This window comes from Sphaerodactylus townsendi, linkage group LG01 (assembly GCF_021028975.2).
Source record: "Sphaerodactylus townsendi isolate TG3544 linkage group LG01, MPM_Stown_v2.3, whole genome shotgun sequence".
Taxonomy (NCBI): Eukaryota; Metazoa; Chordata; class Lepidosauria; order Squamata; family Sphaerodactylidae; genus Sphaerodactylus; species Sphaerodactylus townsendi.
This window is the reverse complement of record NC_059425.1, coordinates 94,952,298-94,979,943: the sequence shown is the minus strand read 5'-3', so window position 1 is coordinate 94,979,943 and position 27,646 is coordinate 94,952,298. Positions and strand designations below refer to the sequence as shown.

At 39.9% G+C, this 27,646-nt stretch overlaps 2 protein-coding genes and 2 non-coding genes across 4 annotated transcripts; 1 reads left to right on the top strand and 3 right to left on the bottom strand.

Annotated features, from left to right (window-relative positions):
* Positions 1–92: 92 nt before the first annotated feature.
* ACAT2 (acetyl-CoA acetyltransferase 2) lies at positions 93–16,978 on the top strand. The gene is made up of 9 exons (XM_048487881.1): positions 93–246; positions 1,334–1,468; positions 3,190–3,371; positions 4,982–5,099; positions 5,442–5,585; positions 7,644–7,766; positions 11,596–11,750; positions 13,874–13,984; positions 14,869–16,978. The coding sequence occupies exons 1-9, from the start codon at positions 192–194 to the stop codon at positions 15,034–15,036; spliced, it is 1,191 nt and encodes a 396-aa protein (XP_048343838.1). The 5' UTR covers positions 93–191; the 3' UTR covers positions 15,037–16,978.
* TCP1 (t-complex 1) lies at positions 15,486–27,317 on the bottom strand. The gene is made up of 12 exons (XM_048487868.1): positions 27,161–27,317; positions 25,275–25,360; positions 24,306–24,434; positions 21,308–21,405; positions 20,919–21,029; positions 19,897–20,078; positions 19,605–19,731; positions 17,542–17,717; positions 17,230–17,353; positions 16,726–16,918; positions 16,042–16,205; positions 15,486–15,830 (listed from the first exon to the last, which is right to left on the bottom strand). Exons 1-12 carry the CDS (start codon positions 27,231–27,233, stop codon positions 15,614–15,616), a joined length of 1,680 nt encoding a protein of 559 aa, XP_048343825.1. The 5' UTR covers positions 27,234–27,317; the 3' UTR covers positions 15,486–15,613.
* On the bottom strand, positions 23,068–23,203 carry LOC125425665. Its single transcript, XR_007243427.1, has one exon. It is a non-coding gene; the product is annotated as a small nucleolar RNA SNORA29 (small nucleolar RNA).
* On the bottom strand, positions 25,781–25,915 carry LOC125425664. The gene has a single exon (XR_007243426.1). It is a non-coding gene; the product is annotated as a small nucleolar RNA SNORA29 (small nucleolar RNA).
* Positions 27,318–27,646: the final 329 nt, after the last annotated feature.

Genomic DNA, 27,646 nt, shown 5'->3' with positions numbered 1-27,646 from the left:
TCTCGCTTGTCACGAGCCCGTTCACGAGATCTTGGTAATGAAGGGGCGCGGGCGGGAGGGAGTAGTTCGCTATAGCCAATGGGAGCGCGAGTTCCTAGCAGTGGGCGTGAGACGAAGCGAAGCTTTGAGACCCGGAGACCCTGAGGCGCGGAGTGGTTGCAGCAGAACTAAACGGCGCGTGAGCGGTCATCATGAGCAGCGACGGGGAAGCAGTTGTACTCGTCTCTGCTGCACGGACCCCGGTGGGTAAGTGGAAGAGCGCGTGATCTTGATGATGACGATGATGACTGGATTGCTATGCGCTATTCAGAGCAGGCGGATTAAGCGATTGCAATGATTGCATCGAATCATACATGCATGCATTCAAGTACCTGAATTCGCCACCCGTCCCTTTACCAGCTTATAAATCTGGGGTTATATTAATGCTTATTCTGATCATGGCTGAAAAAGGAGAGGGGAAAAGAGGGCAAGTTGGGAGTGTTGGAGGAGCGTTACCGCCTAGGGCCAGTGTCTCGACTTCAGCACCGCACTAAGGCATGCCTGGAGATGCTGCTGCTAATGCCTGAAGCCACAACTGCCTGAAGAATAATAATGACGTTTTTTATGATAGAAGAATTAAAAACCATTGCACAGATATATTCGCCTTTAATGGTTGAAACCATTAAACAAAAAAAAAAGCAATCTAAGAAAAATAACTTTTGGTCGTTTGCTTGATTTCTTGCGGTATATGTTTCCAAGTAACATGTCTTTCGTCTACAAAGTGTGGAAGCTTTACAAAAGCAATTACTTGAGACCCCCAAGATCTAAGTCCAGCTGTAAAGGCTCTTACGCTTTCAGCAGAGTTAAATGCTTCAGTCTTGAAGTGCCTTACTCAAGAACAATCCCATGAACTTCTGTGAGATTATTCCATTTTCCCGATTCCCCGGCCCAGAATTGCACTGTATGTTCTCCTCTCCCCGCCTCCCCATTATCAATGGGATGATAGGGGGCTCCTCCCTCCCCTATGTTGTTCCTGCGGTGATTGGACTGAGACTGTAGAACCACTGTGTGGAGCTGCGCTATGATTGCCTAGTGGGCATTACTAACGAGGCATTCTTGCTCCGATTGGGCTGGCTCAAGTGAAACCATCGGAGGCCTCTCAGCGTTGGTTGTCTCAGGAAAGATTTTATTACAAAAGAATTCAAACTATGTCACTTGAATTTATAGTATCTATTCAGGATTTACTTTATGTATGTGTTTCAAGATCTAGTTCTTCTATACTTTCAGAAAATGCTTCTCGAGAAAATAGTCAAATGGGTATGTGTCTGTCTCTAATTTAAAATGTTTTATTTAGGATCCTTCAATGGTGCATTGTCTACCTTTCATGCCCATGAGCTTGGTTCCATAGCTGTTAAGGAAACTTTGAAGAGGGCAAACATCAAGCCTGAAGAGGTATCTGAGGTTATATTTGGACAAGTCTTGACTGCAGGTATATCTTTACATCCAATCCCAGGTTTTATTCTGGACCCTCTTTAAATCTGTTCTCTAGAAATAGTTGTAATTGATAGAACATACATTTATGTCATCAGTCACAGCCATTGAGGTTCTGTCATTGTGCAGTTCAATCTTTTCTTAGCCCATCTAAAAATGTATACTACAAGCTAGTAACTTGAACTGCAAATTTTAACATCTTTAACATAGCAGCAGATGAAGCAACTCTGGCTCCTCATGTTGGGTTTTTGTAAAGTCCTGTTATCCATGTTCTTCTGTAAAAATTAGGATTTCAAATATGGTACAACAAATAGGAAAGAGACAGATGACAGGACCAGGAGAAAGATGCGACGGTGGTCCTGTTTCATTGAAGAATTCCAGGTTACAGCCTGATAGGAGTCAACCCTATTTATAAATTTAATTAATTTATTGGGAAATATTTTCTGAATACATGTTGAGAATATGCTAGAAGATCTATCTTTTAATTTATCAAATTTAATTATAGGGTGATAATTTAATAAGCAAGGTGTGACCCTAAAAATAACCTACGTAGGAAACTTTTAGATTGTGGTATCCATGGAAATGTCGTCATCTCATTATGGTATTTATGAAAGAAAAACTCTTAATTATAACTGCTTTGTCAGAAGTGACTTTCTTACCTGGAAAAATTTAAACCTAAATTACCCACTTCTCAATGTTTTTATATCTACTTTTTTGTTCTGTCTCAACAGAGCAGAAAATTACCCTTTCCTCCTATTCCCTCAAGCCTAACTTTATGCCTGTGCATTTCATAACAGTGTTTCCTGCCATGCCACCAGCTGCATATTTCTTCCCTTATATACTTTGCTGCTCCCAGATTCAATCAGTTTATCCCTTCATTCCTACAACATTGTCCCACCCAAACTATCCACCTACCGGTACCTTCAGTAAACATTTACCTGCTTTGGGAAGTCCTGAGATGGCCAAGTGTAATGCCATAATGAAAGCTGCCTCCAGACTAAATTTGAACAAAGGCTTTTCATTTAACTGGCTATAAAATATCATGGAAAAGAATATACGAATGTTCTAACATGTAATTCCTGGGGAAATGTAATTCCTGGGGAAAGGAATGGCAGAAATGTAATTTCTGACATGTAATTCCTGGGGAAAGGAATGGCAGAAAGCAATGTAATTTTTTGCTTTGACTCATAGTAGATGCCGATTATCTCACTAATTGAATGTAATAGAAAAGTTATCCACAGATGAGGTGATGGCGAGAATATGCCAGTTCAGGAGGTTCAACCCAAGACAAAAAAGTAAAGATCCTCTGAAGATGCCAGCCACAGATGCAGGCAAAATGTCAGGAGAAAATGCTACTAGAACATGGCCATACAGCCTGGAAACCACACAACACCCCAAAGTAAAGATAATTTAAGCAACCCAAACATGAAGATATAGAAGTGTGGCATTAAGCAACATAATAAGCATAAACTTTACAAATCTATGATTATTGGTTATTAACTAATAACAGGTTATTAACTGGTAGCTGGGTATTGATTGATTATTAACTTAAAAGCAAAACTGGTTATTAATTGGTTATTAATGTAACAGCAAAACTGGATAGTTGATTACGTTGTAACGAAATAGTATCTTTGTCTTTGTTTGGGGTGGTGCAGGGGGGAAAGTTAAACAGATATCAGTAGAGCATCTTCATATTTTGAGTTCTGCGTTTCTCTGCAGGTGCTGGTCAGAATCCTGCTCGACAAGCCAGTGTTGGGGCGGGGATTCCATATGAGGTACCAGCTTGGAGCTGCCAAATGATATGTGGTTCAGGTCTGAAAGCTGTATGCCTGGGAGCTCAGTCCATTATGACAGGAGAGTCCAGTATTGTGGTGGCTGGAGGCATGGAAAGCATGAGCAAGGTAAGACAACAGTGTTACTCATGACAGTCAATCAGACCTCAGACTTCAATTCTTTAATAAGAGATTGAGTGTGAAAGATTTGAGCCAACTCTACACAGGCACTGCAGGAGGGCCTGTGGTTCAGTGAGAGCATCTGCTTTGTATGCAGAGTAGGTCCCAGATCCATTCCCTGATCTCTCCAGTTAAAAGGATCAAGTAGTTACTGATGTGAAAGGCCTCTGCGTTAGAGCCTGGAGAGCTGCTGCCAATCTGAGTAGACAATAGATCGTATACTTTTAATGTGTGGGAGAAGTTAAGCAAGTAATGAGGAATGCAGAGGGACTCCTCCTTGCTTCACATGTTTCAGTCAGAGTTTGACAGATCCTTATCTAGAGGGTGTCCTGAAATGCTCCAAGATGCTTGGGTAGGACCCAGCCTCTGCACGTTTTACATATCTATCTATTTATTTATCATATTTAGATTTCACCCTTGACCCAGTTTCCCAGCAAGTGATTACAGCAGGCTAAGGGAGAAGGGTGTGGGGAGTAGTGCAGGCAGGCAGGAGAAGTGTAGTAACTGCAGCCTTTTATGAAGCATTTCATGGCAGATGCACCATCTTCAAATGAAGATACGACAGTTTTAGTCGCTTAGCATTCTAAAATTGTTTTGGGGGCTCAGACTCAGAAGCACATAGTGCTTTACCGAGCAACTGTGAAGCAGATGTTACATGCTGTAAAGAGCCAAAAATAGCTCGGTAATATTTCAGTGTTGCTCCTGGAAATGTGCTCTTCTATCAGGAGACTGTGTACTACCTGCGCTACCATCCTAAGCAGAGTTAAACCTTTCTAAGTCAGTTGAAGTCAGTGGGCTTAGAAGAGTGTAACTCTGTTTAGGACTGCACTGCTACTCCATTTGCATTGTTATTTTGTTTTCATTTTTTTCCACTAACGCTTACTTTAAAAAAGCAAATCAAACCAAACTCTTGCAAGTGACTATTATGCAGAGTGGCATAATTTTTTTCAATTAATATTTTATTTAATTTCTAAAAGTATATTTACATTAATGGTTGGCAACTTGCCCCATTCCAACAGTCCTTTGAAGAAGAAGAAGAAAAAAAGGAGAAGTTTCATTCTGATGAGATGCCTGCTAAATATAATCCATAAAAGGAAAAAGTACCACGGTAGCTGTTCAGTTGTCATTGCTAGGATTTGGTTATGTAGATGAGTGCAGGTGCTGATACAGGCTTTATTGTAATGCCCCGCTGTCATCTGTGTGAAACAAGTTTTGTGAGTTTTTGAAACACAAAATTGTGAAAAAGATTATAGTGGATGAGTGGACACCTCATAGGGAACAAGGCCCCTTTCAGCTCTTGGCGGCACTTTTGTCTAGTTCCAGCCGTAGTTTAAAATATTAGACCCCTCTCTGCTTGTTAAAACCACTGCTATTGGCCTAGAACTAGTTCATGTCAGGGAGTGGGTGATTCTGGTATAGCAGAGTTTCTTTCTTGTACACCTCATTAATAGAAGATTGACGTTGTGATGAAGGGCTGGGCAAGCATGGTTTTTATTCCCACCCAGTCTCAAACCTTTTCATTTTAAATTTCTAAATGTGTCAACGTTCCTCATTTTCAGACACCCCACATAGTTCATATGCGCAATGGTGTGAAGATGGGAGATACCGCTTTGCAGGACAGTATTATCCTAGATGGTTTGACAGATGCTTTTTACCGCTACCACATGGGTGTAACTGGTAAGCCACAGGAGTCTTCAAAATGGCAAGAAAAATAGGTGGAAAGTGTATTACATTGATTTGTGTTCAACTACCTTAAGAGAAGTAGATTTGTTTGTACTTACCCGTGACTAAACATACATGTAAGCAACAAAATCAGAGGGAGTAATAACTAAATATTAGAAATACAACCCTATAGTCCTTTATTGAGATTTTGGTTCATTTAATGCATATTTTGCAGGTATCACAATGCTTTATAATGCTTTTCTGAGATTTTGAACATTTAATGCAAAATTTGCTGGTATCACAATTCCAACCAAACCCTGACAAGCATATGAGAGCTTCCTTTATTTTCTGTTTCAGCTGAAAACGTGGCCAAGCAATGGAAAGTCAGTCGAGAAGAGCAAGACCAGCAGGCTGTAATTTCACAGAACAAGGCTGAAAATGCCCAGAAGGCTGGCTATTTTGAGAAAGAGATTGTCTCTGTTCTTGTTCCTTCCAGGAAAGGTGTGTGTTGTGTGTATGCACATGGTTCTTTGCTTCATTTTCTCATTCTGTATTGGGACTTGATAAAAAGGCATAACAAGTTGGTTAGCAGTGAGCTGGAGAAAAAATAAATGATTTTTCTGTGTCTCAAAAATGTTTTTAAATAGTTCAGATAAAAAGTGGGGGAAAGGTTAATGTTATGCTTCAGAAGGATTCATGGGTTAACTTTAAGAAGTTCTTGTTCCAGCACAGTTACACCCTTTTCCACAAAAATAGGTGAGCGGTCAGTAGTGATGCAATGGAAGCTTATGCTTCTGCAGTAGAAAATAATACTTAAGGACTATGAGAAGATGGACGAGCGAGCAGTGAATTGGCGGGGGGGGGGGCTCAGCTTGTTGTTTGCGGAGGTGAAAGGGGAACGGGGAGTTTGTTGCCACGTCTGTTGAGTGAGTGGCTTGCTGCTGCTGTCCTGGTGTGCCCAGCTTGGTGTTTGGACCAGCTGTGCTGAGGAAGCAAGGGAGGGGTGGCAATCCTGCGTGTTGGGCTGAGTTAAGAAGAGTTTGGATTTATATCCCCCTCTTCTCTCCTGTAGGAGACTCAAAGGGGCTTACAACCTCCTTGCCCTTCCCCCCTCACAACAAACACCCTGTGAGATAGGTGGGGCTGAGAGAGCTCCGAGAAGCTGTGACTAGCCCAAGGTCACCCAGGTGGTGTGTGTGGGAGTGTACAGGCTAATCTAAATTCCCCAGATAAGCCTCCACAGCTCAGGCGACAGAGCAGAGAATCAAACCCGGTTCCTCCAGATTAGATACACGAGCTCTTAACCTCCTACACCACTGCTGCTCCTCAGTCTGACACACAAGATCGTCCTACCTCCCTCCCCTTCCTAGCAGGGGTGGGGAGAGTCAGAACAAGGCAGGCACTAGGACCACTGCAGAGCATTGAACTAAATATAAGGTCTAGGCAGCAGTTTTGGATGGATTTAGAATTCTACTTAGATCTTTTGGTGGAAAAGAATATTGCGGAATCCAAATATATTGGCCATAGATCAGACCCCTAGTATGCTCTTGTAGACACACACAATCCCTGCATGAGCTTAATGTAAGGCGATACACACGAGAACAAAAAATCCACCAGCTTTAACTAAATGCTGATATTGTCTGAACTTGCTGAGACTCAAAGGGAAAGGGCACCTGGGGTCATAGCGGATACCTCCATGGAAGTGTAACCCAGGTGTGCTGCAGCTGTAACAAAGGTGCACTCTGGGTTGCTAATTATTAGGAAAGCGACTGAAAATAAAACTTGGGTCAGACAAAAGGAAATACTTCTTTACACAGCAAATGATTAAAATATGAAATTCACTGCCAGAGAATGTTGTGATGGCCATAGACCCAGCAATAAAAGGGGATTAGAAAGATTCATGAATGACAGGTCTATCAATAACTACTCGAAATGGTAACAAAAGGAAGCCTCCACATTCAAAGGCAGCAAACCCCAGACTACTAGTACCAGGAGGCGACATCAGAGGAAGGCCTTGGCCTCTGATATGTTGCTGAATTTCCAAATAAACTGGTTGTCTGATGTGTAAGACAAGATGGACTACTCATCTGATCTAGGAGGGCTCTTCTTACGTTTTTATATCAGTGAAGTGGTTTTACTTTTGTAAATATTTCATTAAAATGAGTAGGGAAATCCTCAAATGTGTGCCCTTCATGTGGACATGGGAGTTTTAATCTCATCCACCTTGGCTAACTGTATTTCAAGAGTTGGCAGAGAAAAACTGTATTTCTTGACATGGCAGAGAAAGTTTCAAAATGTGAGCTTTGCAGGGATTAAAGGTCAGGTAGGTTCTGTCCAATTCCAGGACTGTATCTCTTGCATCATACTGGCACTTCTTTCATTCCTCCCTAAAAGCCCTGTATGTTCTGGGACTGAGGAATAAGCTAAAGACTCAAAACACCAGTAAATAGAGCTGATAAACCTTTCCCTGCTTAAAAAAAACCTTTTACACATGTATATCTTTATTCTTCATTTAAATGTAGTGACTACTGTAATATAACTCACTGCCTTATCTTGCAGGTCCTGTTGAAGTTAAGGCAGACGAGCACCCCCGCCATGGTAGTAATATTGAATCGATGGCAAAGCTAAAGCCTTACTTTGTGACGGATGGAACAGGAACTGTGACTGCAGGAAATGCTTCAGGTTTGTTTGTGAACAGTTTTGAAAAAAAGGATGCATGAAGGCATCGTTTTCAAGAGTTTATGTTTTGTTGGCTTTAAACAGAAAAAGTGAGAAATGTGAAATATATGAAGTATGCGACTTGCCTGTGACTTGACTAGAAAATAGGGATTGTCCCTGGCTAATTGTTAGATCTCAGACCCTTAAACCAACAAACAGACTCTGGAGTATGATCCGTAGCATTTATTGAGCAGGTATCGAAGCACCACACTTGGAAAGCCAGTTCTGCTGAAGCTGGCATTCACAGTCCCCTTTATCCCCGAAGCAAGCTCCCCTCCCAGTTTTCCAAGAATTTGTGAAAAATAATCTTTGGAGCTAAGGTGCTCCAAGGTCACAAGCAGATAATGAGAGAAAGCCACCTGAATTCCCGCTCCATGAGATAACAAAAGCAACATTGCTCCCAAGGGACGAGAGGACCAGGGGAAGCCTAGTTATCTACCAGCACGTGAAGCCATACAGCAAAGATCAAAGGAAGCATGCGCAGATGGCAGTGGTTACATATAGCAGGCTAGTTACATATATCTCAATAACAACAGCAATGTGTTATTTTAAGCTGGCTCATGGTTCTGGGAATGCCTCTCAATCAACTAGATAGCATCCCCCTGACACTAATACAGATTATTGGAAAGTATGAGAGTTTTCAGAGTAACCTGTACACAGACCTTTAGACCAGTCATAATATAATGACCTTTAAATAATGTTTAGATAATGTTGAAAATAACCAGTTTCCTATATTCCTCACATTCAAAAATCTCTACTGGGTTGGATGCAGAAACATCCTTTTGGGTGTAGAAGCATCTCTACCTCAAGGAAGAGCTGTTTTACACTTCATGCTGCAGTGCTGCACTAGAAGTGAATCTAAATTGTTTTATTGAAGACTTCACAGCTGAAATCAACTGACTGTTGTGGGTTTTCCAGGCTGTGTGGCCAGTGGTCTGGTGGTTTTAGCTCCTAACATTTCAATTTCAGAGGCATGTCATGGTAAGATGTGTTTCTTTCTGAAGTGATCACAACCACTGTGGGGGAGGTACAGATCAATAGTAGTCCCAGTCAATCGACTGTATATATGAAACAAATACAAACCATAGTTAGTATACGAAATAAACAGTTATTCAGCCCACACTAGTGTGAGATATATTATAAACAATATTCAGAATGAATGGAGTTCTGGGCAAACATATTCTTGTCTCTGGCACTAAACATTTAAAGAAACAGTACCAAAAGATTCCCACATGCTTTAAGACACCTTGGTGCTGACTGACAATCTGAGTGGGAAAAATGCAAACATCTCACACTGGCTACAATTCAGCAAAGAAAATAGCTGCAGCTAAACATCACTTAGAAGTGTAACAAACCTCTTTCATGTAATAACAATGTAAAGAATAAAACACTTCCAAATGTCCCTCAAGCTGCCAAGTTACCAATATAAATTTGGCTGTCATACTCTTCAAGAACTTGGAAGTATATTGAATGCTAAAACAAATTATATAAAATATAAGTAAATAAACCTTGAAAAATCCTAAAAGTATTATAAAATACTGTTTCAATACATTTATAAATTATAGGCTTCTTAAAGAATGGCAAAATGCTCACTGTGTATTTCATAGGCTTTCTTCAAAAAGCAGCATGAGAACAGTCTCAGTTCAGTAAGTAATTCTGACTCATAAACATGTTTAAGTACACTTACAGATTTTAAACTTTCTTCATAAACCGTGACAAAATGCTCAATGTGAATTTCTTAGACTTTCTACAAAACAGACATGAGAACTATCTCAGTTTATTAAGTAACATAATTCTGACCCATGAACATGAAACATAATAGATAAATCACATATTATAATTATCACAGGAGCACAGTGTTTGCCTGCTCTAGTTCTTGTAACAAGTGTTGCTCTGTTAATTTAAGTAAGCTTGGGTTGAGTAATGACTGATGAACTCTCTATACTCTGAGTCTGCATCTATAAAGGGGATAGGTCCAAGTTTTGGTTCAGCCTAAAAGGATCTGCTGAATTCAAATGATTAATAAAAAAACAATTCAATTTACAACAATCTTTTGTGAATATCAAAGCACTGTTTCATTGAGGTAGTCACCACTGCTAATACAAAGAACCACAGGGACTCTGATGGGTGTTGATAATTGATGAAGTGGTAAACCATTGGTGTTTCCCTGATCTGGTGGTGTACCCGTGAGACATGCTCCATCATGAGTGTCTTGATCCTGCATGTTGTACTTCCCACATAACGAAGAATGCATGGGCATACAAGAACATATATGGCATGTTTGTATTATAGTTTGAAAGATGACGAAACATTTTAGAATTCACAGATGAAAGGCTGAACTCCTTGCACTCGTTAAAGGGTGAGCAACGCAGTGTCCACATCAAAAATGTCCTCTGATCTGACTGACATGTTGGTTTTTTTCGAGAACGTCGGAATGAACTAACATATTACCCACATTTTTTGGAACCTTTCAGTCCCACCATTGGAGCCTGATCGCAACCTGGCAGATCCTCTATCAAGGAACAATACTGATATATATTATTTTTAATATTGTTACTAAGAGGGGGAAAAGTTAAAGAGCAGATTAGCCTCATATGAGAATTCATGAATTTTGGTGACGTAAGGTACTGTCTATTCACTGTATTGGGCCTTCTTGGTGCTGTGTTTCTCTCTGTGGCACAGTGTAGAGCAGAGAGAAACTATGCCAAAGAAAAACACCTCTAATGGGGAGATGTCTCTGAAGAGACTAGCCATAGATGCAGGCAAACCATTAGGAACTAAAACCACCAGATCTGGAAAACCCAGAACAGCCAGTAAATCCAAATTCTGTTTCCAAAAGTGGAAACAGGGTCAACTAATCACTTCACAAATTGTTGTACAAGGTGTCGCACAAAAAAAATTCAGAATAGCTGGTTTTGAATATGGTTTTGTAAATACTATCCATCATATCTTGTTTCAAAAATCTGTCTGATAGACACTACAGATCTTCTGCATTAGGAAGAATGTTCTGATCCCAGGACCTGCCTAAAACTACAGGTCTATTTCAAAGTTACCTTTTGCAAAACCTCTCACAGAGCAATCCCAATCAGTTATACCCTTCTAAGACCACAGAAGTCAATGAGTTTAGGCGAGCATTGCTAGAACTTCCCTGATAGATTTGTTTTCAGAAATATTTTTATGTAACACAGACAGGACAAAGGTAAAGAGTTGGATTGAGAAATGAAGTATAGATTAGCAACAATTGAAGAGTTAAAACAATTTTGCATCTCCCTATTTTCCCTCCAAATCCCTGCTCAAAGTCTGCATTTCCCAGAGAAATTTCTCTGAACCATCTTTCTCAGAATAGTCTTCTCCTGCCAAAGGAAGCATTGCAGAAGAGAAAGGACAGGCATTATTTATGGTGTATTGGACCCCGCCATTTAATTAGCCACAGCTTTACTTAACAAAGTGCCTTTTGTGTAAGATATTGCACAACGGTTACTGTAAGATCAAATGCTGATCATTCATTTCTGCTCAGTGTTGTCTACAACAATCAGAAGTATTTGATCATGTAATTACTGTTCAAATTAGAGATGTGATATTTGATTGAAGGTCAAGGGGAGGTGTTGCTGAAACATCTCCTGTGCTATTTTTTGTTTAAGTAGAGATGTAATATGGGATACAGTCAAGTTGACTTAACATCAAGGCTGCTTTTGATGAATTTGCCCAGCAGAAAAGTTCCATGGGGTCCAACCCAGTATGAATACTGTTTTCTAACGTGTTTTTCTAATGGAAAAATTATTTCTGTCTTCAGGTGTTAATGATGGTGCTGCAGCTGTAATTCTAATGAAAAAAGCCGAAGCACTTAGACGCGGCCTCATACCTTTGGCACAGATTGTGTCTTGGGCTCAAGTTGGCATAGACCCTTCTGTAATGGGGATGGCACCTGCCCCAGCCATAAAGAAAGCTGTAAGTAACATAGTTGGAACAAAGTGTTTGTCTTTTTAGAGTAGTTAACCTAGAAAACAAAACTTTTATTAAAAATAGGCAGTATGTACTGTTTGCTAATGGAACTTGATGCTATACCATCCCCTGGTTTGACTGGATATCCATGAAATATGAATATAATTGCTTGCAAGTCTTCTAATTTGTGAAAGAAATTGAAGAGGGTCTAGTGTGTCAATTTTATCAATAAGCCTGGAAAGTGTGGGACTTAATTAAACTTACATTCATGTTTGCCTGAGCATATTCCACAGCTATAGATGAGTCCCGCTTGAACTCTACTGATTTAGATGGAAATAAACAGGGTAGTGGGTAGTGTATATTAATGCAAACGAAAACTAAACTAAGAAAATTTGAATTCTAGGAATAATGGAAATCAAGCACTGCTCATATTTGCTTATTCTATAAAAATAACTGCTGGTCCTTAAATTTTGGATCCGGTTATGTTTCCTTAACAACCCTAATAGTCTCATTTATTGCACCCTCCACGAACTTCAATCTTCTACCTGGTGGGCTCATATCAAATCAAAGATTTCCTCCCTGGGTCTTTCTTGGGACCAGCTCCTTATGCTTTCTCCTAGCGAGATACAACGTTGTATCAAGGTACGGCTATTCGATCAGGAAAACCAACATCTAGTTAGTAAAGCAAGGAGCTTGTTCTCTCCCCTCCATTTTAACATCATGCCCGGGAAATGCAAGACAGCTGCATATTTAAACATCTTGTCTGACCCTAAGCTGAGGTGGCTATTGACCAGAGCGAGAACCAACACATTTCCACTAACCTTTTCCCCAGAGAGATTCACGGTACCTTCACAGCAAAAGCGTACCTGTGAATACTGTCAAACCTCTGAGGAGTCTTTGGAGCACATTTTATTAGTTTGTCCAAAATTTAACGATTTTAGACCAAACCTGTTTTTAGGGGATCCCTTACTGGTCCATCCAAGCCTTTTTAATCTTAAATTGAACTATCTTCTGAATACAGAGAATCCCAAGCAACTGGACATAGTGGCCAAATTCTTGCTCACTATTACGAAATGATTTCCTGGTCTCCTCTTTCGCTCTGATGTATGCATTTTTGAAACAGGAGTACCTGTTTTATCTTGTAAAACTGTATTTGGATTACTTAGTTCTGCTATGTTTTAATGCCCAATAAAGGTCTTTGAACTGCTGGTCCTATAGTTCATAAACATCTTGACTAGTAGGAACCAGGACACTCTATTCAGTCATTGTTATTTACATAATTAAAACATGTTAATAGGTAAAAGAGAAAAGGATTATTGGAAGGTTGGCTTTTGCTTGAGTCAGTGCAAACATAAAACCTAAGCTCCAGAGCTCTCTTGTTTGCCTTACAAATGTTTGTTTTTCTAGTCTGCATTAATTGGGGCACGAGCATGAACAGCTTCTGTGAAAGGCTCAAAGACTGTTTAAGCAATGTGTGAGAAAATACCCACAGCCCCATACCGAAAGGCAAGAAATCTGTTTGATCAACATTTTGAGATAGTCATGATGCAGAATACTCCCATCAACACGAAATCATGGCCCTTAAATAGATATGTTTACAGTGCAGTCCTGTGAATGCTTACTAGATGTAACTCCCACTGAATTCAATGACGATTGCTTCTACGTCAGTATTTTGCAACTTCATGTCTAAGGGACATAGGATGCTGAAGTTACAGAAGTGGAACGTCCAGGGTGATCTTGGACCTGAAAACAGATGGACTAAGGCCACTGTGTTGGGTAAAAGGGGTTATTCCCCTTATCCTGTGAACTCATAAAATTAGCCTCAGCAGTTTGTGCCTCAAGCTGTTGCAAAGAATGAAATGCCTTTCCCACAGTTGTAGCTTAAACACACATACATCCTGAGGAGGGAAAGTGAACCAACACAACTCTTCTGCCATGCACACTTCCCCCAGTGCCATGGTCCCCCAGTGAGCTCTTTTATCTCCTTGTGGGCCAAACAAAATGTAGTATTCTGTTGTGTTTGGTCTTTAGACTTAATTTACACACCCGCAATCTATGCTACCACATAATTTGAATAGCATGTGTAATCTTTCTAGTCCAAGTTTGAGTCTCTTTATTTTGTCTTCCAGGTTGAAAAAGCAGGTTGGACAATGGACCAAGTAGACGCATTTGAAATTAATGAAGCCTTTGCTTCACTAGCTGTAGCAATTACAAGAGAGCTAAAACTGAACCCGGAGAAGGTATGTCACCACGGTAATGAAAGATCAGAGTCAGAAATACCAGAATCAACTAAAGTTAATGGATTATATGTTTGATGTTTGTCCAGTAGCCAGGAAGGAGTTCAAATAAGTTTGTACATTAGTAAAAGGCCTGGAGATTAATGTCCAAAGTCCTTAAAGTAACCTCACTAAGAACAGTGTCCTGATAACTGCTAACCCAAATATTTCAGGCTGAAAATGAAAAGTGGGCAGGAAGGGTAGAAGTACAAACTACTCAGTGCCCGATATGAAAATCCCAGCTGAGGTTCAGTATTTGCTTAGTGAAAGCAAGCCTTATTTGTTTTTAAATAGAGATGGGATAACTGGACAGAATCTTATGTAGATTGCTTTCAGGAAAATGCTGAACTAAGCATAGGCCACCTGCATTATTGAGCCTCTGCCTCCTTTCAGCAAGTACTAGGTAATCAAGCACTGTGGTCAAGACTGTATTTTTAAATCCCTATTACAGTATGTCTTGACAGCCCAGCCCAGCCTGATCTCATCATATCTTGGAAGCTAAGCAGAATCGGCACTGGTCAATCCTCCAAGAAATGCCAGGGCTGTGCTGTAGAGGCCAAAAAACTGTAAATGTCTCCTGCCTTGAAAATACCAAGAGGTCACCATAAGTCTGCTGACTTTACTGGGAAAAAACTACAACAGGGCTGCTCTATAAAAATGAACAGTACTTAGAATACCAGACAAAATCTTTTAAGTGGAGTTAAAAGAAGCTATCTGGGAAGAAAGATGAGCAGAACTGTATATACTTATGTCTGTCATACACAATAGCTATAAGCACAATAACAGAGGCAAATAAAAAAGCTACGTGCTTTCTTTTGTAATTGCCCATTTCTCTCTGTTTTTGGCAGGTTAACATCGAAGGTGGGGCTGTTGCCCTTGGTCATCCTCTGGGAGCATCTGGATGTCGCATCCTTGTTACTCTGGTGCATGTTCTGGAACGAACAGGCAAAAAGCGTGGAGTTGCTGCTTTGTGCATAGGAGGAGGGATGGGTATAGCTATGTGTGTAGAAAGATAATGGGAACCTTTCCTCATTTTTGTAGTAATGTGAATATCACAACCTGTATTTTACTCAAAACTCTGGACTTCACCAAGTTTTATTTAACATATTTGAACATCAAAATTATTGCCTGGTCCCCTACTACAGGCTATTCCCTCAGTCCCTCCTTCCCACAGCAAGGTACACAAATCTTCATGACGGGATTCATGGAATTGCTATGGAAGTGCCTACAAACATTAATTTAGTATAGCAACCGTGTCTTCAATTACTACTTATCGCCTTTACTGCTGCACAGAACATAAGAGATGAGTAGTCCCCATCTATATGCACTAAGAGCTGCATGAACTTGCCTTCTTCCTTCAGATCCCTGCTGTACACACAGAAAACCGGTGTGTATGTGTGTGTGGTTTCGCTATGTGCTCATTCCCCCAGTCTTAGGCTTCATGATATAGGACGACACTGACAAATGCAGTATAATTCGTTTATTAATTAGTTACTCATTTTCTGTGAGCAGACAGGACTTTAACAGCTTGTTTTATTAACATACCAGACTAGAAGGAATTTTACAGGTACACAGTTAAACAAAAAAATCCACTTAATCTTCAATTGCTCCAGAGTGAACAGCATCTTCATAACAGCCACCTTTATCATTTTTACTTTCAGGGTACAACTTAATAAGGTCGTCAATTCGCAGAATAGTAATTGCTGCTTCTGTTGCAAACTTCAAACTCTTTGTTTTGACCACAGTAGGCTCAAATACACCAGCTTGTTTATTATCACGTGGCTTCCCATTGATTAAATCAAGGCCAATCCTATTAAAACATGAACAATTGTGAAGTTGATATATCAATTTCAAAATGACCTTATGCCTAATTCATATAAGACCTACTTTGAAAGTTTCCACAGTAGATAAAAGCAAAATGCCTGTAGCATTAAAACTCAAGTGAGTGTTTAATAGCTATCTGCCATTGATTCTGCCATCAACCCCTTTCATGGGTCATTGCTTTTTTCAGAGGTACCTACCATTTCAGATTTTTCCGTTCAGGATTAACTTGAGCTTCATTATGAAATGCCCTGAGTTTTGCAACAAGATCTATAGCATCTTGGGCAGCATTGACTGCTAAAGTATTTGGAATTACTAGGAGAGATCTTGCAAATTCTGCAATAGCAAGCTGTTCACGTGATCCCTAAATTAAAAAAGAAAAACTCATTTTAACATTTTAGTGCTTTAAACCTGTATTTGTAGAGTACAAGAACTGTTTTACGAACACCAATCTGGATTCCAGTCATTTGTCAGCAGAAAGCACTAAGGGTTGCAGAAATTCCTATCATTTGCAGTAGTCCTTTCCAACCGGGGGAAAGTTTATTATCAGGTTGCAGGACCAACAAAATGCAGTGGAGAAGGTAATGGGAATGAAATGTCCTTCATGAAAGAGTCTTGAGAAGCCCAGGAATAAAAAAAGGTACCGCCAGAAAAGACTGGTGAGGGAAGCAGAAAGTGGGGAAGATCCATGATCCTTGTGATGGATCCAACCAAATGATTGGGGGTTTTTTGGTGTTGAGTACACTAACATTCTACTGTCTCGTGTGATTCCTTTCTATATATGATGTCAATTGCATTTAGCAATACAGCTGGTTCTCAAGAACTGGCAAAACCAAGGTGACATGCAAAAGTTTTTCTGTATTAACTTTAATCAAATCACTTACCATGCTGGTTGCATAATTTTCTAGATAAATAGAAAGTGCTGCTTCAACAGCTCCACCTCCTGGTACCACGGACTTTGACTCTAATACTCTTTTGACAACACAGAGAGCATCATGCAGAGATCGCTCCATCTCATCACACATGAAGTCATTTGCTCCTCGTAATATAATGGAGGCTGATGTTCGTGCCTTAGTACTGTAAGAAAAGTATAACAAACTGTTCTCTGCATGCATTTTAATAAACATTTATCTTGCATTACTAGTTATATTTACTTGAGCTACCAAATATTCATGAAGCTAGTAAAAACTTGATGTAAATGTCCAGGGCCATCAGTAAAGATGAGACATTCCCTGTCTCAACTTATCACTTATGGATGACTGAGGATAATTTACCCCACGCGTATAACTGCTCACACTACTAAAACAATGTGGCAGCAATTAAATGGGAAACTACTTCACAAAGTTAAGCAAAATTAAATTTTATGTGGAAAGTTTAAAAGTTCTTACTTCTTGATTAAGATCAATTCATCATCACAAATTCTCTCTTGAACCACCTCTTCTGCCTGCCCCAGCATTGATGCTTCAAATGTTTCTTCACCTTCCAGGTTTGCCAGAGTAGAACATATTGTGGCTTGTAAAGACAAAAACAAGGCTTTTACTATAGAAAAGGGCTTCCTCTAATTACACCAAGAGGCCCCAAACTAATACTTGGATTCACAACCCAACTGTGACTAGTAGGACTATTCTACATATTTTAATTTTCTATTAACTATGGATTAGATTTAAAATGCAAATTTCCATATCCTGAACTGCACTTACCTCCAGCAGCCTTAGCAATGCGTTTAAGATCTCTTTTCAGAACTCTGCGCACTGCCATGGCACCAGCATCCACAAAGTACTTCAGACACATGTCATCAATGCCACCAGTGGTCAGGACAACATTGACGCCTGTAGCCAGAATTTTCTGAATTCTCTCTTTAGTGATGTCAGCCTCTCTGCGTGAGATAACATGTATGAGTTAGTTAAGACCAACTAAATTTGAATCCAGATCAGCGGTAAAGTTATAAAGAAAAGATGCTGAGAAATTAGCAGATTGGGGCACACTAGTCAACCTTCTGAGATGTTATACTCCCATTGTACTCAAAGACATAAAAGTTGCATCTCAAACCTGTGAAGAATTCAGAGGGATACCTCAAACTCTGCTCTAGGGAATTTCTTGGAAGATTATAAAGGCACCTGAATGAGAAGATCAGTAATGGTAACACAAACTTCTCCAAAAGACAGCTTTGCACACCATAACCACTGTCTTATATGACCAGCTCTAAATACTGGTCCAGATCTTCAGCTATGTTCCACTTCCCAGCCATTTCTATACACGTACACTTGTTCAATAAAGTACAAATCTGGCACCAAACCCATCTTGTTTCTGTACATACGATATATACTGCTGTCAACTCCCCTGTAGGAAAGGAGGCTCAGGAACCCACTCCCAAGGTATAGCAATATGTCCTTACAGATTGTGGAGAACAGAGAATGGATGGGGCTGCACTACCAAGTGCAGATACTCAGAAATTCTTGAACTTTAAGAACCCAGGAGAAACTGATGCTGCAAATAGTCCTCAACTTTTGGCCACAAAACATTGCTGGGCCTTGAGTGATTATTTTTACTGCAATAACTTTACCATTTAATGAAAAAAATCAGACTAAGATTATAAATGCCTAATTTGTAATTACCGTATATACTGGTGTATAAGTTGACCCACATATAAGTCGAGGCACCTAATTTTTCCACAAAAAAGTGGGAAAACTTACTGACTTGTGTATAAGTCGAGGGTGGGAAATGCAGCAGCTACTGATAAATTTCAAAAATAAAAATAGATACCAATAAAATTACATTAATTGAGGCATCAATAGGCTAAACGTTTTTGAATATTTATTTCAAAGAGAAACAGTAAACTAGCTCTGTAAGTGGAAAAGAGGGTCAACAAGAACAATATGGTACCAACAATAACTTTAAAAGTACAAAAACTTTAGCTTTTTTGTAAAAAAGGGTTTTAAACAATGGATTTTACAATAAAAACTAGAATGAACATGCCTGTTCACTGTGACTCAAAACTACCCTGCTTTTTAAAAGAATAGTTTATTTTTAGCGTACATATTTTTTAAAATTGCACATGGCAGGTGTCATTTCAGAAGGAACATTCACACCTGTCAGGGGAGGAATGTTTATGTTAGCAGTACCAACATTTCAGAGTATCTTTAGGAGACCCTCCTGATGATACCACCCAGGTTTGGTGACGTTTGGTTCAGGGGGTCCAAAGTTATGGACCCTCAAAAGGGTAGCCCCATCTACGATTAGCTTCCATTTTGGGGATCCATAACTTTGGGGATCCAAACATCACCAAATCTGGCTGGTATCAGCAAGAGATTATCCTGATGATACCACCCAGGTTTAATGAAGTTTGGTTCAAGGGGTCCAAAGTTATGGAGCCTCAAAATGTAGCCCCATCTACAATTAGCTACCATTGGAAACAATGGGGGATGGGGCACCCCCTTTGGGGGTCCATAACTTTGGACCCCCTGAACCAAACTTTACCAAATTTGGCTGGTATCATCAGGAGTGTCACCTGATGATGCCGTGAAATTTTGGTGCCGCTAGCTTCCCTGGCAGCCGACAAAATAAAAACCCCAAAATATTTTTTAAAATACACCTGACTCATGTATAAGTTGAGGGGGGCTTTTTCAGCACAAAAAATGTGCTGAAAAACTCAACTTATACATGAGTATATATGGTATATATGACATACATATTCTACTACATATCCTGAACTACTTGTAGAACTACATATTCTACAAGTTTTTTTAAAATCTACACAGCATACCTCTGTCTGATCTGGTCCAGTTTCTCAGGGTCTGTAATAACCACCTGAACACCAAGCTTCATTTTAGTCTTTTGCAGGCTGAAGTCAAGACATGCAATCTTTGCATTAACTACTCTTTTGGTCATGCCTAAAAAAGAAACACACCCAAAATCCTTTATGTGACAAATTTCAACTAGAATTTACAGGATGATTTATACTGTAGTTACATGATATTGTACAAAACATGACAAATTTCAGAAAGTGAGTTCCAGCCACATCCTACCCCCCCAAAACCGGAAGATTTTAGCCTTACCTTGGGATCCCACAACACAGTTCAATGCATAGCCATTTACAAGAATGCTCTCTTTCTGGCTGCGGCCATGTGCCTTCAAAACATTGATGGAGTTGATGGGATAATGTGCTTGCCCCTTTTGATCTGTATATTTAACTGCTAGAGCAGCATCCACTACCATGTTGGCAAAGAAATCACTGTCACTGTAAGAAGGCTATTAAGGCAAATATGGACAGTTGTATCAAGAGTTCATGAAATTTTACAGCATACCTTATTAAAGTAGGTTAATAAATCAGTTAAACAACCTTTTGACAAAAAAAGGCTTATGCCATTTTACAGATGCAAGTTCTCTAAAAAGTCATTCTCCATTAATTCAAATATCACATCTACAACAAATTGAAAAGCTAGGGAGGATAATGATAGACAAAGGTAGGGTTTTCTGTAAACTCAGAAGACTTCATAGGCATACAGAAAGATATGACTTGAAAAACAAAGGGGAAAACACTGAAAATGCCCTGAAAATTCTCCGAAGGGGACAAAATGATGAGAGTTAATTACCATCCATTTACGAAGAGGTGAAGGAAAATCAGTCTGCTGAAGCCCTTAAGGGGGAAATTTTCAGAAGATCCTTCTGCCTCCATAATCAAAGCTCCCACCTTGTACCCCCAGTAGTGACTTGCCTATACCTTGAATGGGTCACAAAAGCAGCCAGAAACAAAGGAACAGGAGACTACGCATACCTAGAAAAGGAACAGGAGACTACGCATACCGAGAAAAAGCTTGCGGACACAAAAAAGGGATGATCTCTCTCTGGACCCCATACTGGGAAGACAAAATGCAAAATAATTTCCAGACTCCCCATGTACACAGCCAAACAGCTAAAAAAATCAGGCCATATGAAACAGCATGAAGGCACAAGCCCTATAAACCTTCACTTCATTCATTGCCATCCTTGCATGCTGCCAAGGGCCATCTTTTTCTGTCTGGATTTTAGGTTCCATACATACCACATTCCAGCTTTACATTGTGAACTGAAAGGATACACTCCAATGATTTTGGAAGACATAGAAGTTTTAGCTGCATTAATTAGACACTCCCTTCCCAGCTCATCTGAGTTAATAACAAGGTTTTCATTGATGTAACGAACTGCTTCCCTATTTAACAGAAAAATAACTTCTCAGAATAGTTAAAATTTCATTCTAATAGTGCAACAAAGACAACAATTTGCCCATTTATAGAAGTTATTCAAATATTATTATTAAAGACAGCATTTCACACTTTTGTAAATGATGCAAGGGCTGAAAAAATAATTAAGTGGACTATCATTAGTATTTTACCACCATATTATCAATGGAAAAAGTTGTATTGCTCTCCATTTTAAATTCTCAGGTAAGGCTAAAATTACACTCCAGTACATACAAGCATTTCTTACTTGCAAGCAAGACGATACCCACTAATGACGGAAGTGGGATGAATTTTTTGCTTCACCAATTCATCTGCGTTTTTCAACAGTTCTGCAGCAATAATTACCTGTCATAAAAGATGCACGGTCAAGCAAAGCACAAGTCAAATCACCAATGAGAATCAGATGGCCATTTCAGTTAAGGGGAAATAAAGTGTTAATACCAGTTAATTTGCATACAATTTTAGTATTTATAACTTACTAGAGAGATGTGAGAATCCTTAGGTCAAACTAGGTCTTCTAACCACAGTCCCTGTCCTCTATTTGGTCCAGTTCCTACAGTAAATCACAGGTCCAGCACTGGGATTTCGAAGGAACAAAGACTGGCTCAAAGAGCTTTTCAGATAGAATGCTCTCAGAGAGAAAATCTTCCAGATAGAAAACTGAGGAAGGCAGAAGTCGACAGAAGGTGAGGGGTGGATCCTAGAGATGTTTTATTGCTTTGACAGCTGGTGCAGCCACCAGGTTCTCAAGCAAGTACTTTAAAAAATGCTGCTGCTGCTGCTTCTGGATAAATGGAAGGAGTGTTGGCCCTTCTTCCCATTTTGTTTTCATGCACTTGTTGGAGAGGAACATAGGCTTCTCACATGTTATACTTTGTTGTTTACTGCTGAAGCTGACAGGGAAGAGTGGCCATTAACACATTATTCCTGTGTTAATGTACAGGTGCACCTCTGTAGATGCTTTTTTCCTCCTTTTTTGCCATCAGGTTACAACTGAATCATGGTGACCCTGTAGGTTTTTAAAGGCAACACACTTTAGAGATGGTTTGCCATTGGCTGCCTCTTTACCACAACCCTGGTATTCCCTGGAGGTCTCCAACTGAAACAGTTGCCAGGATTAAGGCTGAATGTGTGTGACTGGCCCAAGGTCACACTGCAAGTTTCCATGGCAGATTTGAACCTGGGCTTCCCAGACTCTAATCTGACACTTTAACCACTACACCAAGCTGGCTCTCAGGCAGCCCAATCCAGAGTCCAGGGCTGCTGCCATACCACTCTTCCACCTCCAGAGGGCTTTTTAGCAGAGCTGGGAGGCAAAAAACAAAAAACCCTCCCAGTCACTGAAAAGTCCTCCACTGGGCACAGTGGGTTTACACCACCTTTCCACTGTGTTCCTGGAGGCAATGCCAGGATGGAACCCAACTAACATTGGCTCCACCTCCAGCTACACCAGCGGGGGTGCTGATGTGGCACAACACCACATCAGGGTGTCCTGGAAGGCCACAGTGCCCACCCACTAATGGATTTGCCCCTCCACCAATGTAGGTGCCCAGGGAGAGCATTTCCACTGGCATAAGGCCCTGCTGTCTTCACAACCCTCTTCAGCCCCCTCCCTGCGACTGGACTGTAAGTCATTGTTTACTCAAGACAAAAACAGTTTTATGAATGATTCATAATTGGGATAGTATACACATTTGTTATGCACATATGCATTATGATAATAAAAAACAGAAGTGTTCTTTCTCAACCTCAATCTGATATATCCTGTCACAAGTACCTGGCACAGGGAGCTCTGACTCTTGAAAGCTTAAACCCTGAAATTCTAGTTAGTCTATAAGGAGCTAACTGGACTTGAATCTAGCTACTTTACTGCAGACCAACATACCTATCCTCTGAAATGGCTCCACCCATCAGTTTACTCTACAACAGTTTGCAAGAATTAATTGCACGATATCACTACAAAGCACACTGTAGCTGCACATTCTCTTTCAGTCTGAATTGTTTCCCAAGAACATGTTCTGCCACTGCACATAAGAAGAAGACAGTATCATTCTTCCTCTACAGACTTTGGCAGGCTTTTTTTTTATCCCATAAGCATAGCCACCCATTTTGTTGTGCAAACAGATGGTAGTCAAACGGGAAGGGTTTGCTTGTAGTTTTAATCATGAAAATAATATTCTAAATGGCAACAAGGTCACACTCCACCAAAAATACTGAGTTCTCATCTATGTAATTGTTAGTGACAATATCTTGACCTTTGTCCTATCTCTGTAAGTTTTCCTGCATGCTTCTTTGATCCTACAGTCCATTCCAACTGTTGAAAGATCATTCCCAGGGACATGGGACCCATAAAATAGACATGTGAATTGGGGGGCTTGGATGAAGAAGGGGGTGTGAACCACTCCTCCTTCCAAAAGCTCATTTTCACTGAGGGGAAGGGGCAAGTTCAATCTTACTAAGGCTGTTCCTATGCTTGCAGTTTCAGAAATTATCTTTCCAGGAATGTAGGTACTCCAGAAACAGACTGGGCGGTAGAACAATTTCCATGCACAGACTGTTAGAAACTCCCTGCTGAAAGTACCCATGCACAAACTGGTGCCATTGAATTCCCATTCATGTCCAAAATTGCTGTCCTTAACAAGTCAATTGGAAGAAAGATATATTGAAATGTGTGGGAACTGTGTCTATAAAGTGCCATTAAGTCACAGCCAACTTAATGGCAACCCAGTAATTATTACAAAGCAAGAGAGTAACAGAAGTGGTTTGTCATTGCCTTCCTCTGCATAACAACCCTGGTATTCCTTAGGGATCTCCCATCCAAGTATTAACTACAGCTGACCCTGCTTAGCTTCTGAGATCTGATGAGATCAAGCTAGCCTGGGCCATTCAGATTGTGGTCTATGGGGCTTACATCCAAGTAATCGTAATTAAAAGCACACAGTTCACTAACATAAATACTCAATCACAAGAAGTCATTTGATGGCTATTTTAATTATCATTAGTTTGTGTCAATGATTTCACACAAAAAATTATAAATTCCATGATACAGATTCCCTTATGTTTTTGGCTGTGATATTAGAATTACTGCGTATTAAAACCTTCAAGCCAGTAAAAGCCAATTTTGGTTTTTTAAAAAAATACTATGGAAAAACCTGAATGCAGAATAGATTTCAAACTTACAAAATGTCAACAGTATGGAAGAATGACTTTCTGTCAAAATCTTTGAGTTGAATATCCATACATACCACAGAGGTGGTCCCATCGCCGACTTCTTTGTCTTGTAGATCTGCTAGTTCACACAAAACTTTTGCAGCAGGATGCTCTACCTCCAGCAACTTCAGAATGGTTGCACCATCATTTGTAATGGTCACATCCTAGTTATCCAAACATGGTATAAGAATTATTTATGCTCACTTAACTTTGGTCATGAAATATAATAATCTGAATAAAAAAAAACACTGACAAAGAGTTATGCAAACACTATTAGTTAGATGGCTGCATGACAAGTGCTTTTTGGGTAAGGATGCATTGCTTTTCTTAATAAACTTCTGTAATAATTCATAGATATTCATTTTACTGTGTTTTATTTGTCCATTCACATCCCTGAACCATTTGAATAGCTAATACAGCTATCCTACACACCTTAATAGGAGTAAACCTCATTAAACAGAATGAAGACAATTTATGAGGAGCATAGGAAGGGATTTGCTGCTATAGCCTTGTCATTGTTTCTTTCTTATTCACAAATTTGATGTGACCAGGCCAGTAATTCTTTCTTCTGGACATGTAGATAATGTTTGTATTTGCAAGTCCGCTGAGGATGGTTTCTCAGCTTGACATGCCTACTGCAAACATCAACACTGCTGTTAATGAATGCTTTTATTCTGTTGACAATAATTTTTATGCAAATTATTTGCTTACAATAAACAGAATTTATTTAATACATCAGAATTCTTCATGTAGATGCAAGAAAGCCATTGGCTTCTGTTTACAAAAATGTGTACCATATAAAAAACCAATATATTAAAACCTTAAGAATACTAAAGATGATAAAGTTACTATATATCTCACAGTCAAATGGTGTGAGGTGTCGTGCAAAGGTTACACATCTTTATAGAAAAAAAATCAATAAATTTTCATTTGGAATATTTATCAACTGACTGCACAGCATTTGTTCCTCTAATCCCTTCTCATAGGAAATAATGTTTACTTACACCAATGTCATCCACCAACATTTTATCCAAACCGACTGGACCAAGGGAACTCTTTACAATGTTGGCAATGGAAGCAGCAGCCATAACTGTTTCAGTTAAGGAAAAATACAATTTCTTCACAATACAGTAATTCAAAACAGTTAAAGAAAGCAAAACAGTTCTGGGAAGATCCCCAAATTCAAGACTGAAAGTGCTTTGTTTACCATGATCTTGTTCTCAACATGTAGGTTGTATCACACAAGTGAAAACGAACAAGTTTTTAGGTTATGCACTATCTGTATTGTAAACCTATGCGCCAGGCCCTTCATGCAGTCCATCCATCCTTTTTTCACAATGGGTAGATCACATGAGCTGAATCTACACATATAGCTATTTTATGGTTCACACTCAATTTCATAACTAAGGCATCTCATAGGCATACAAGTTCAATCAAATCATTCTTTGTCAGATATACAGTGGCTACAGTGAAGAACTATGTGAACCCAAGTCAGTGACATGTGTGAAATGTAAGATTGTACTGCCAGTTCATATAGGAAGAAGATATCACCAATCTTCCCCTTCAGACTCTGACAAGCTTTCCTGTATCCCATAAGCATAACCACTTAATGTGTAACATATATAAATGGTAGTAGAATGGGAATGATGCATCTCGTGTTTGGACACAGATTCTAAATAATCTTTGAGGTCAGAGGCACTATCTATGTACACCGATACAACGCATTAATTAAACAATTTGTTAATAGAATTATTACTCCTCTTCGTCTATCATTGTCTTCTACCAAAAGGTGCTCCCTCAGTGATCCTTCATTCCTGCTTTAGGCTTTTGTTGTCTTATATATTTTGGTTTTATATACATATTTTAACTATTTTAACACAATTAGGAAGTATTTTTTATTATTCTAATTGTTTATGGCCCTGACTGGGATGAAAATTGCCTGTTGTAAACAAAATAAGTAAAAATAAATTATTTTAAATAACTATTACCAGTAAAAACCACTATATAAAAACCAATTTTACAATTTCAATAAGCATAATAAATGGAAGTTATTGATGTTTTGCTCACACTAGTCCACATAATGTATATATAAACGCTTATGAAATTATTCTTAAAGTTGCTAATGAAATAACAATCTTTCAAGCTACAAAAAAAAAACAGATCCAGATTAACAGTTGCAACAACTTCACCACCTCAGTCACTCAGCAAACACTTTTTATTAAAGCTCACCAGGAGTGCTGTGTGTTTATTCTGTTTATGGTCGTGGATTACCAAGTACTGCAAAGGTGTGAACATGAGGACAAAGAAACTTAATATACGTATACAGTATAAGCAAAATCTTGAAAGCATGAACTTCTTTGTCACGTGGATTATAACTAGTACTCACAGACTGCAAAATATGACCCTGCTAGATCAGGAGACTAAGAAATCCTTAGTCTCCTACGTGACTATGTGTGTTCATATGTGAACGCAGCAAACGAGTTACGGTGAACGATTAGTTATTTGAAGGATAGTGAACAGGCGAACACCCTGATAAGCCCATTACAAGACTATCTCCTGCTGCACGTAGATAAAATCTAGCTGTGTTACAGGAGAGCAGTAGGATCACATAGGATCTGGTAAGGTTGGGTCACCGTTTCGCCTGACGAAACTGCAGCTTTTACCCTGCTGAACCAAGGGGGGGGGCATCACTCTGCCACTCGGCACCCCGCCCTTCACACGCCCGCCTACTCCGGAGTCAGGCATGACCAGAAAAGCCGCCCCGCTTTGTCACGTGTGCGCGCCCCAACTGGCCTCACACGAGGGACGAATAAGAGGCAACAGCGCGACCGTTAAATCTCCAGAAAACGGGATAGATGAATGAAAACACAAGAAGAGTCCTTTTCTTTACCGTTCTGGGAGCGAACGGTCTCCCCGGTGCCCCGGTCTCCGAGGACCGCCAAGGGCCCCTCCAGCGCCGCCATCTTTTCCTACAAAGAGACCGAAGGAGCAACGTGCGTCCTCCGCTCAGCTCTCTCACCACGCGATGCTTTCTGGGTAATCCCGGCTGTCAAAATGGCGTCTGGCTCAAGGAGGAAACAGAAGAATGGAAACAGCCAATGGAAGTAGCTGTGGTAGAAGGAAAGCAACCAATTCCGAGACTCGTAACAACTCGGTCGGTTCAGTTTTGGACGCTGATAGGTCGTGCGTTAAACAAATGAGAACGTCGTCCCCGTTGCACGGCAACAAGCGAGGCCAGCCAGAAGCTGGAAGTGACAGTTACATGCGTTCTCGGCGATTCTAGAAAACGATTGACAGTGAGGGGGCGTGGCTTCTCCAGAGTGAGGGGAACCGCCGGAATCTGATAAATCTCAGCAATTTCTTCTCCGCCCCCTCC

Bases quoted from the DNA above. Each gene is read 5' to 3' on its own strand.
- ACAT2 (XM_048487881.1), top strand. From the start codon at position 192: ATGAGCAGCGACGGGGAAGCAGTTGTACTCGTCTCTGCTGCACGGACC. The intron at 11,751-13,873 runs GTAAGTAACATA...TTTGTCTTCCAG, and splicing joins CCCCAGCCATAAAGAAAGCT to GTTGAAAAAGCAGGTTGGAC. The intron at 13,985-14,868 runs GTATGTCACCAC...TGTTTTTGGCAG, and splicing joins TAAAACTGAACCCGGAGAAG to GTTAACATCGAAGGTGGGGC.
- TCP1 (XM_048487868.1), bottom strand. From the start codon at position 27,233: ATGGCGGCGCTGGAGGGGCCCTTGGCGGTCCTCGGAGACCGGGGCACC. The intron at 24,435-25,274 runs GTAAGTAAACAT...TTGGATAACTAG, and splicing joins TGTTGGTGGATGACATTGGT to GATGTGACCATTACAAATGA. The intron at 19,732-19,896 runs GTAAGGCTAAAA...TTTCTTTTTTAG, and splicing joins CTGTGTTGTGGGATCCCAAG to GCATGACCAAAAGAGTAGTT.